General features: G+C 36.0%; 1 protein-coding gene across 7 annotated transcripts in view; it reads right to left on the bottom strand.

The window, feature by feature from the left end:
- The window catches only part of CCDC171 (coiled-coil domain containing 171), a 157624-nt gene that overhangs the window by 40084 nt on the left and 105487 nt on the right, over positions 1-12053 (bottom strand). For all 7 annotated transcript variants that reach the window (XM_075021403.1, XM_075021409.1, XM_075021400.1 and 4 more), the window contains one exon: positions 6800-6931. In XM_075021403.1, the coding sequence (XP_074877504.1) occupies positions 6800-6931 (132 nt within the window). The remainder of the gene's footprint in view (positions 1-6799; positions 6932-12053) is intronic.

The following is a 12053-nucleotide window of genomic DNA, read 5'->3' as shown; positions in this document are numbered from 1 at the left end:
TTTTCAGTATCACTGGCATTTTGAAGATGCCTCACTTTTTATGTTTTAACTTGTGTTTTGCTAACACACATTAATGTTCTGTTTTAAGGGAAATATAGTTAAATTATGCTAAAATGTCTTTAAATATTTATCATCATGATACATCCGATTTGGAGATATGATTCCAGCTACCAGTTGAACACATTCAAGGAGATTAAATTAGAGTTCTTCATGTTATATCTCTTCAATCTGGTTATTCAGATTTTACTTAGTTGTTAATTATTGTTTCTCAAGCCCTGCACCAACTTTATTTTTCAGAAATTGAAGTTTGTAAAAGGTCAGGGTTGCAAGAGGTATCAACCCTCTCTAATGAGTTTAAAACACTTACTTATTTATGAGTATTTCAACTCAAGGTGCAAGTGCAAAGTATCATTAGATTAATAATCGCTTCTGTCTTTAAAAGGTATATTGGAAGGCAGGATCATCATCAGTCCAGAAGCAGCACATTTCGACACTAGCTAGGAAATCTGTCCTTTTGGAGAGGAGAATAAAAGAGGGAGAGGGCAGCCCAGGTGCTGTTGATAGCAGCTGCTGAACTCCTGGAGACCCAGTTTTACCCAACAAGAAGCAGCAGTACAATTCCAGAGAAGGCAGTATTCTGGCTGCTGTAATGAAATGGAAAGTTCCTTCTGTGGGTAAAATGGTGGAAGTAAAAAGAAAACACTAGAAGTATGTGCATGTTGGGTGCATGTATATATATAAAATCACTATTAAAACTCTCTTAAAAAGGTTTCTCCTTTCTGAAGTATTAAGAGAAAAAAAACACAATTATATGTTCTTTTAACAGCTATGCCATTAAAAAAATAAAGTGAAAGGCTCCAAAACAGAAGTACAAGATTTGAAATACTAATAATTCAGTTTTCAAGCACCTACTCCACTATTAGTTCATCCCATTAAGTCCTCATACCAGAAATGATTTATGTTTGAAAGACTTGCCCTATGCAGAGGATAAAATCTGATGACAGAATTATAATGCTACCTTTGAAATCACTTGCTTCCTCAATTTGATAAGAGCATTGTTATTGACAAGTAAACACAGGAATGACAAAGTGTTTATTATTTTGAGAAAAATTATCAGGAGAATTATGCATATCTTTTACCTTCTAATCTATCAAGCATAAATCTAAAATTAATGAACAAGTGAAAACAAACACAAATTAAGAAGCTTCTAACACTTTAAACTACATATATGTTTGCCCAATTAATTAGAAAAAGTGGACCTACAACACAATCAGATAATGCATGACTAAATCATACGTGAATACATAATTTACATAAAATAAATGGTAAGAACCTACTTCTTCAAAAATTTATAATCATTATATGGTAACACTGAAGATATATCAGTACTTGACTGTATTACTATTACCACTATAAGCCTTTATGCTATAACTGCACTTTTCATTTCAAATTACCTCAAAACACCTGAGAAACACAAAGAAGTACATATAAACACCATGTGGACTTCCTAAACCTGCATGAACAGATGCACACATGCTGAAGACAGAGACAGAGGAAGAGCAGGACAGAGGGAGCACGGGGGGGGGGGAGGGGGGGGGGCGGGGCGCAGAGAGAGAGGAAGAGGGGCAGAAGCAGAGGGACAGTGGGGACAGAAAGACAGAGAGAGCCACAGAGCAAGCGAGACAGACCGGAGTGGGAAAGACATGCACAGGGAGCAGGAGAGAGGGGCAGAGACTGAGAGAGAGCGAACAAGGCAGAGTGGCAGGCAGAGATGAACTGAGAGAAAGCACAAGTGTCCAGCAGAGAGAGCAGGCACGGCAGGGAGAGGGAGAGCAGCAGAGAATGCGTGCTCGTGCAGCAGTGTGCACACAGCAGCAAGCAAGCGTGCGGCAGAGAGTACACATGCAGTGCAGAGTGTGCATGCAGGACACAGGGAGAGACAACGTGCAGCAGAGAACGAGAGTGTGTGGCACACAGAGAGACAAAAAGAGAGGGAGACAGACACAGACAGATGAGACAAAGTGAAAACTTACCCATCTGAAACCCGCCTGGAGGAGAAAAAGTATACCACAAGTGTACAGTACCTTTCAAAATTAAGGAAGAGCTTAGTAATGAAAAACATACATGGGTTTACCTACTCAAGTCCCTGGTTATAACAAACTAAAATCTTCTTAATATGCAAGGGGTTTCCAACAGTCAGGTCAATCTTACATCTCAGGTGAAAGGCAGCACACAAAGAAATGCATTCTCCTAAGACCTATAAATACTGACAGATACATGTATGTCTACCCCTTTTACAGCAGAAGCCTGCCTATAGTCTCATCCTCACACCTGCTTTTTCATACACTACATTAACACATTAAATATGCACATCCTCATTAAAGTGACTCACAAAACTTGCCCATTTGGATTCCCTAATTCATATAAATCCTGTAAAACAGCAACACAAGTTCATCTGTGAATATCAGTTCTCTTCCAAACCAACATCCAGATGTAACATCACACCCTTTAGCAACCAGATACTAGAGGAGGAAGAGGCCCACCATGCCAAATACTGACCAAAAGTCAAAAATAGGGCCAATTAATAAAATAAGCAAATGGAGACTTTGAAGACAGAGGTCAAGGTAGTTCCCATGACACGGAAAATGGTTACTCTTTCCCTAACTGTACATCTGCAGGTAGCTACTACGTGTGAACATCAGTGGCTGGCTGATTACACAGCTGTATGCACGTCTTTTGGACACAGAGTGGATGTGATTCTGACAACCACAGCTAGTTTCTTGTTGCCACTTTTTTTCACTGACACTGCCTGAATAAATCTGTTACTTCTGTGTATAGGAACACCTGGGACATTGTCCATAAAGTCAGTGCTCCTCTGCTATGTTTAAACAGCTCCTGTACCTCCTGTAAAACCAACCTGCAACAGTAGATACAGAGCATAACCTAGGTATGCAAGGCAAAGCCACTGATTTGTATGTTGTTAGCCTTTCCCTGTTCGGGAATCAAGCACTTATACACGAAGTATACATTACACATCCTATTGCTATTGCAAAGCTAGTCTGAGGTACCTAAATTTGCTTCAAGAAGTTTCTTTCATACCAGTTCTTACCCTTCTGCATCTCCAAATAGAAGAAATTTATTGTGAGAGTATACCAATGCTTAATTTTTTATACATGAACATTTAAACCTTATCTGATTTATTTGGGGACTTTATGCATTGGTTTTTAGATCAAATTGCTTGCCATAAGCATTAATTACATATTTGATGTAAAAGTACTAAAGACAATTCAGAAGGAATCTTCTGAATGACCACTTTTTCTGTGAGCCAATAACCTCTTTCAGAAGAGAGAGTTAAGAGAACATTATCCTCTTCCTAAAGGTGTAGCACAACTCAATTTTGTATTTTATGAAGAGTTGATAACCTTTACTGGTTAACTTAAATAGTCATCTGCCAAGCAAGACTACTACAATTAGGAATTCCATGTTATTTCAGATGCTTCTTTTTACCCTATATCCTGTATTTATTGGAGGCTTCACATACAGTTCCACTTTTTGTCTTCAGTGGGAACATTGAGGCACAGACAGAACAGCACACCTTAAATCCTGTTCTCATGTGTTTCAGGTGCTTGAAAATAATACTGTATTTTCCACTTTCAAAGTTAACTAAGTAACAAACCACAACTTTGTGACATAACATCCTTCACAGCAGTTAAATAGCAGGTCAATGTGTTTCAAAGCTACAGCTTTTTTTACTTTTCAAGATACTGCACTTTTTTCATTACTTATCCATCTCAAGTGACATTTTCAAACTATTGTAGTAATTCTTGTTACAGTCCTCAAGAATTTAACAAATGCCTACAAATTAAGTCTGATTTTCACTACTTGCATGGGGCTTTAGAAGACATTCAAAGCAAGGACATTCTTATTGAATAACTTACATTTCAATCTATTACATAACTTTGTAATTTAAGAGCCATTACATGAAGTGCAGGCTTTGGAGAAGATACACAGAACTCTGTGTCCCAAATATTTCATTTCATTATCTAAAGGTCTATCACCAGAGTGTACAAAACATTCTTTAAAAGATACACACCACTTCTTGTACAGCTTAACAATTACTTCTTTTGGGAATGAGAGAGGTTTTACTTGTGTGCTTGTTTGATTGGCCCTGTAAGCATTCATAGTATTTGGAACATTAGATCCATTTACTAGAAAAAAACAATCTTCTGGTTTTACAAGATAATTAACTAAGCATGCCACAAAAAAGCAAAACTCTGATAGCTTAGTTCACAGTCAAGCAACTTAGGTTCATTATGCCAATCTTCTTTGCACTTGTATCCTATAAAGAAAGCCTGTTTTTCCCAAGAAACATTCATATAGACATAACAGCAATTTAAAAATTCCAAGACTTCCCATATTCCCAAAGACAAGGAATATAGACCCCTAACGCCACTGAGCCCATCAGGTAAATTAAGCATAGCAGATTTCATTCAAAACACCTTTTAGAGCCACTTGCTTTCCGAAAAATTTGGAAGACAGATAACCCATGCAGATGTGTACACACATACAAATATCCTAGCTTTTTTCTTCCTCTCATATGATGAAAAAGTGATACACGCTGAACTAACGGATATAAAATTATTAATTACTGATTCCAGCCACCTACTATGAACTAGATGCATGAATAATATAAATAAAATAATGCAATCTTCTGTGAGTACTCAACAGTTCTGATAGCCAGTGCTTCATCCCTCTAACACTGCCTAATTTAGGATCTTAATTTTTATGCAATTTTTTAAAAGAAACCATCAAATATCAATACATTCAGACTTAGAAAAAACCTCATTATGTCTAACAGTTGCAGATAATAAGGCCTTCAACTGAAATGTACTTGTCACAGAGTAACTATAAAATATATGTAGTAGTAGTGGTTATAGACACCAGGCATGCAAACAGTGCCACTGGTTTTAATAAGAAGTGTCCATAAAGTGATTACTAACTGCTTACCTCATTCAAGATTGCAGGATTGTCCTTAATATAGTTTCACATACAGTGAAATTAAAATCAATTAGCTGACTTCCAGCTATAACAGGGAAATTTTATAATAAAATTTCTGTAATGTACTAAGAAAGTTATCAAACAGGCACTATGTAACTAGAGATGAAGAGAGGAGAGGGGAAAGGAAAGGCAAAAAGGAACTGCACACTGAGATGGACTGTGAATCACTGATGCTGTTTGTGTACATACAAAGTAACCACGTGTAACTGGAGCTGTAAGGTGAACAAAAAGTATGTTTACAATACTGCACCACCAGTAAGCTACCCAGTGCATACATTACTATGTGTTAGTTATACCACAAGCACTCTGTACAAATATGAAATGCAACTTGTTACACTTCTGTTTCTCTTTGTCTTCTTAGAAAGGAAGAAGGAATAGGCTGTCTTGCAAATGCTTCTACAATCGTTCTTAGGGTAAAAAAGAATGGGAGTTGGGATGGGACAGAAAAAAAGGCAGCTATCACTGAATGGGCCACCAATTTAGAAAAGCAGTATTTAAAAGCTGGTGATTTCCATGACAGCGTCTTTGAAAACATGCCACCTGTGGAACCTTTTGCACAGCCTTAAAAGTGATCATCACTGTACTGGGGAAACAATTGCAACTCTACCCTCTGCTATAGACATACAGCTGCATTAATTAAAGTTCATGGGAATCTCAAGGTGTTACGCATTACTACTTTATTATGGAAACACAATAATACCCACATAATTTAAATCTTTATCATGTTGTCACATGCATGCAAGAGGGCCACAGTGAGAAACGTCCAGCTTAGAATCTGCCTTTCTCGAATGTTTGGTTTTGTGACCCTGTTCCTGCAACTATATACTGCATCTAGAACAGAAAATCTACAATAAATTAAAAAGGATTACTACAGAAATGTACACACATTATGCAATACTTGTATTGTCTGTCTTCCTTGCACTTTACATGACTAGCTTTCCTCTCTCTGATTCACACAGAAGAGCACAATGAAAGAAGTATACGTACTCACTCTGCCTTTCGTTCCCTCATTGCAAAAACAAAATGTTCTGCCTTTAGCAATAAAGTATCATGAGAATGAAGTCATCCTGCACAGCTATAAAGACTAAGGGACAGTTTGTGTACAAAAAGATGTAACAAACTTAAAAACAATAAGGAGGCATTGCATAGAATCCATTTTCAGAGCTCAAAATATGTACATTTTCAGTTCACTTTTCTTTTTTCCCCATTGTTTCCTCCTAATGAAAATAGTATTTTGAAACATACAAGTCTTAAACCTACACAAACAAATAGCTTCTATATTTAAGTATTCCAAATAGCAGTTTCTTTTAAATTAGGAATGCTCAAAAGTAACTATTACTTCTAAAACTGTAATATGGAAAAATCTGATACTGACCAAGAAGCAGCATAAAAATAATTCCCCCCCCCCCCCTATTTTATTTGTCTTGCTTAAATTAAGGGGGGGGGGGGGGAGGAAAGGAAGGGTGGGATAGAGTGATATTAATTTTCAAATACAACATTTGCATTTTTTCATGGTCATATTCCCATCAGTTATTTAGCATTGTAACTGCAAAATTAAAAGTTCATATCATCTCTGAAATATTGTATTCAAGATTATATATGGAAATTATTTCTTTTTCAACTCTTGACTGCAATAGTTTTGAAGCTTTTTGTTCTCCACACATTCAGAGCAGTCTAGCTTCTTGTTCTATCTCAGATGCAAAAAAGGAAAAAAAGAAACAGGATTATTTTAGACTCTAACCTGAAATGCTACAACCTCTGGCCTGCCCTTCAGCCTTTCCACTGCAAAGGTCTCTAGGTGCAGTTTGGGTAGCTGCAGGGTGAAGTCATTCCTGGTTGCCGCAGTCCGTGACAGCAAGGTCTGATCTCTGACCTAAAGGGAAAAAAACAGCATCAATGGTAATTCCCCTTCAGACACATTAACTGGGATGAACTGGGTCCCCTTGAGCCCACTGAGTGGACTTGCATTGATCGCTGGACCTGAAATCCATGAATAAATTTAGGACTAATTGATTTTTCGTTGCAAATAAATCTCTAATTCAGAGTGCTGGGAGAGAATGTTAAGAAGAAAAAGCATCTTCCCCTGGTCTGAAATGAGAAGGAAAGAAGAGACACTAAGGGCTCACAAGCCCACCTGGTATATACATTTCACAGGTCTGTCCTCTGCAAAAACCTCGTAAGAAAAGAAATAGTAATTGTACTTCTGACTCAAACAAACATCAGCTATGAAATTAAAAAGTTCATGTGATCATACAAACAAGAAGCTGGCATGAGAGTTCTGTCTACTGTAGGGAGATCGTATCAGTCATCCACAATAAGGTTCATTTAATATCAATTCTGTTAAACCCCAGATTAAAATGAATAATCCTCAAACAAAGCAAAATAAACCAACCTGTAGCTCTGCAATTAACAGAAGGAGAGAAAAACCCCAAACCTTCTATGAGATTTCTTATTGTGGACTCACTGTAAGAAATAATGCACTAATTGGTATTAATCGACTTTTATACAGTTTCTAACTATGCCAAGTTGGAGTGGGAAATGCTACAATTTGCACAAAATTCAGACAGTTTGATATTTAGTTAGTTTTGCAGGCAGTCTGAAAAGAAAGGATGAAACAAAACCCCCAAGCAGTAGCAATGCCATTTCTACATACGGCCACAACCATCACCAAAGGCCATTGGTGTCACAGTGCCACCTGCTGACTAAGCGAGAAACTGGTTTTAATTTAAAAACTCGCGTGCCTTCGGAGTAGTACAAACGCATAGGTAAAACACTCAGCAACGTAAAGTGATTAACGCTTTTGTCTTTAAACACAGCCAGACTTACTAGTGTTGCACACGAGACAAATATTGTTATCATTATTTAAAATGCAACATTTTTCCACATATTAAAACATGTAATTAGTCTATCAGCACGGCTGTGAAATTACATGTATTTATCACAGAACTTCCATGGACACATCACTTACATTCAGATACCATGTGCTGCTGCACACCCATTTTTCATTCTATTTAATACAAAAATTATCATGTCCACCTCCACGAGGTCCCAGTAGTCAGGTTAGATTCTAATACAGATGGATAGTCACACATACAAATATATGTTACTACAAATGAATAGATGAAATACATTCATTTGGCATAGTCTGTTAAGTAGCAATAGCTAGTACTGCAAAAATAATTTACTGTCTTTAACAACAATGAACAGTCTGATACTAAAACATATGCTAAATATATACTAAATACATATAAATCAATAGATACACCATTTACTAAATACTCTTTAAAATAAATTTCAGTTTTTCTTAGAGCCTCCCTTGCCCAAAAGAACTCACCAAACATGAATTAAAACATGTCCATTCATTTTAAATCCCAATTACTTTTTTGTAACCACTTACAAAATTATTTTTTGTAAAATGTTGCTCAGGAGTGAACATATTTCAAATAATAGCACAGCCTTTGAAATCTGCTCTGACTGAAAGAAGTATGCATGTGTAAATCTACTGATACAAAGAAGAAAAGATTTTATTTTATTTGTTGCTCTATTCTGTGGGAATAGGGAGCCCTACATTTCCCAAGTTGACCTAAAGAATTCCTGTCAATACCTGTGGCTGCCAAACATATGCACTATGATGCAATTTTTATAACAGGAAAGGTCCTCTACACGTTTTTTGCACACATAGTGCACTAGGTTCAGGATATACAGTCCTGTGGAACAAACATACTCTCTAGAGTGTTCTGTCAGCATGTGTAATTCCGGTCAGATGTTAACCTTGCTGAATATAACAAAATGCATTACTTTAAATATACATATATATATATATATACACATACACACACATACATACACTTGATTTACATTTTTATAGCTTATATACCCCAACTTTTCAGTGTCTTTGCTGCCAATATTCACACAGATAAAAGAAAACATTAATGTGGATTAAGGTACTAAGAATTTATCAACATCAAACCACCAGTGTTTTGCCTTCTACCCTTCTGAACCGTAGTCAATAGATCTAAATATTTTACTGCACCCTGGCCAATTCATTGTTTGATGTTTAAAAACTCACCCAGAATCAAAGAAAATTTATTAAATTTCAGTCCCCAAATGAGATACTATTAGCTTTGAAAGTCAAGTTTAACTGCGATATTGATGATTCTCTTTTTTCTGTGACAAAATTCACAAGGGAAATCCCTATGTCAAAGTACAAAAGCAGATTGCTAATACTAGGGGGAAAAAAACAATGTATAAGCAATGTAGGTATAATACACACACAATACAGACAGTGGAAGTCCTTTTAACCCTATTAGTTTCAAACTCTCCATTTCAGTATTGGGGCCTGACACTCACTGAACAATAAAATATAAAAGCCATTTTTTAAAATGGCTGAATTGTGTAAACATATGCCATTAGTACCACTACAACAGAAAAGTACATATTAGCTCCTTAAAGAGTATATTTAATATGAAAATTCACAACTAAAAAAAACAAACCCAAAACTTTTTGTGTTTGTAAATACTTAGATCGTAAAGAGTGAATCTCATTATCAACATGCATACTGAGAAACAGAAAATGAAGCTAGAGTTTTCCTTTGAAAAGTACTCACAGGGATTTGGGAAAAATTATAAGAACAAAAGACTGATATACTATACAAATATCATTACATTTTTTCACTAAAAGTGAAACCAGTCTTCAAGCTGACTACCTATTCGAGGAATGGAAAGCTATAATGGCCATAACTGCATGGAATCATGCTAAATAGGCCGTGCCTATATGAAATCTTAGTTAAGAACTAATTTCATCACTTCCTGGCTATTTGCTTTTTCAGATCCAGAAAGACAATGATAGGAGTTTGGAGACCGTGATTATTTCCTGATCATCTAAGGAAGTAAGCACAGTACTCACATACATTTACATTACAGAAATATCAGGCAAAGGTAAAGGTAAAGCTGGTAATTTTAATTAAAAAAAAAAAAACTTTTTTTTTTTTTTTTTGGCAGCTTGACAGAGAAGAAAACCATCCTATGCAGTTAAGCTTTATGATACAAGTTCCAGAGCTTTTTTGTATTTAATGACACTTTTTTTTTTTCTCAACATGAATTCCAAAGGAAGACTATTCTACCTGAGAGGTCTCCTTAGGCTAGAGACCTAATGCTATAATCGAAAAAACCTAATCAGCTAATCAGGCTTACTGCAATGAGTAAAAATGTCTGAAACCAGTTCCACTTCCCTATACTCAAAAATTAATATAGAGAAAAAATAAATAGATCTATCTATAGCCAATGCTAGTGAAGATTTTGGCTATTTCTCATTTCAGTAAGCATAATTTTGGCTGAGACCATGAAAAATTGCAAGACTGATTTTATATGGAGCAGGGTAAGTACTGCGACAGTGGGCCGCTAAGTATGATCATTAGATTTTTCAGTTTAGCGTTACGTAAATACTGGCTGACACCAGGCAAAATCACAAACAGATCCACACAACTCTATTACAACACTCAAACCATTTTAAAACAAAGGAGCACAGTGACTTATGACAGTGTTTAACTTTTTAATTAATTAAGAGAGCAACACAGAAGACAACCCTATAGCTACTCAATTTAAAATCAATAAAGTACTGATGAATTCAGATCAAAGCTGAAACTGAATAATAAACTGAAGTTACATTATTGACTGAACCAAGGTGTAGAATTTGATGGGCTAATTCCACATGTCCAAAAATGATGTTAAAAATTCTCAGCTGATCAGGGATAATTTTATTTACAGTCCACTTCTGTGCTCACTTGTTTGTTTTCTCTCTGCACAGTTTGAGCTGGTATGTCCAGTTACACCAACAGAGACATGGTACTAAATGGTAGCAAGTTGTAAGTGGTATTAAGATGTGCTTACCCCTCCATAATTCTTTGCTCTTTGCCTGGTTACTGTCTGACTGGTACAACAAACCTGAGATTTTAGTTGCTTATTTTGGGCCTAATTCAATGCTTTCTTATGGTGAAAAGAAAGTAAGATTATTTATGGATATAAACTTCACTATGTAAGCTATACAGGAGAACCTTTTGTAAGTTCAAAGTTCACCAGTTCTACATAAAAAACAGTACCTGGAAATTAAAAGACTTTGGGCTTATTTTACTTTCATTTCCTACTACTATTTTTAATAGCATATCATCTGCAATTTAAACAGTGGAACAAAACCCACAATGATGCAGTGTTTTGGTGATAAGTGAATGGCAAACAGTGATTTAGTCTGCTTGACTTTGAGATGACCATATTGCTGAGATAACAGAAGCTACAAATATGTTATGCAAATCATTCTAAAAGAGTGCAAGCAAATGGTTTCTACTACACCATTATGTGTTCTGCATGTGACATATAATTAACAAAAATGTTTTTAGAACTTTTTAAAATAGAAGGAGGCCGTTTGAATGCAAACTGCATCTTAGTCTTAACCGCAGTCTTGTAAATATGTGGCTGATTTAGCTGCATAATGTCCGTACCTCCAGGGCAGCATGTAGAATGGAGGCCATACTGCACAAATCAAGGACATGCACATCTACTGCATGTGGTCCTTTGCCTTCTTTGATAAGAAGCACTTTAACAGAAATAAGTTATATAGTAACTCATTTGAATGGGCAAGTCTTTGTTACAGTGGCACAAATGATCACGGAACTAAGGAGAATAACAAAAAAAGTATATACAATGGTGGACAGAATTAAACCTTCATGAACACTTCCTAATTTTTTAATGTTTAGTTATGAACTGTTGATGTTCTCTTAGTCTATACTAAAAAATACAAGTGAATATACATGAAGGAGGTTGCACCAACAATAGTACTGAATAGAGTTGATAACAGTAGTTCTTCACGTAAATTGCCAATCCAGATGATCTTTCTAAAGATATAATCCATGTACTGTCATTCCTGAGTACAGGCTCTCTAGAAGATCACACCTGAAGTATTAGACCTTTAAGGGAATACAGACCCCAAAAGATTTGCTGAAG

This window comes from Buteo buteo, chromosome Z (genome assembly GCF_964188355.1).
Source record: "Buteo buteo chromosome Z, bButBut1.hap1.1, whole genome shotgun sequence".
NCBI lineage: Eukaryota > Metazoa > Chordata > Aves > Accipitriformes > Accipitridae > Buteo > Buteo buteo.
Note: the sequence above shows the minus strand (reverse complement) of the source record. Positions and strands in the feature narration are given on the sequence as shown.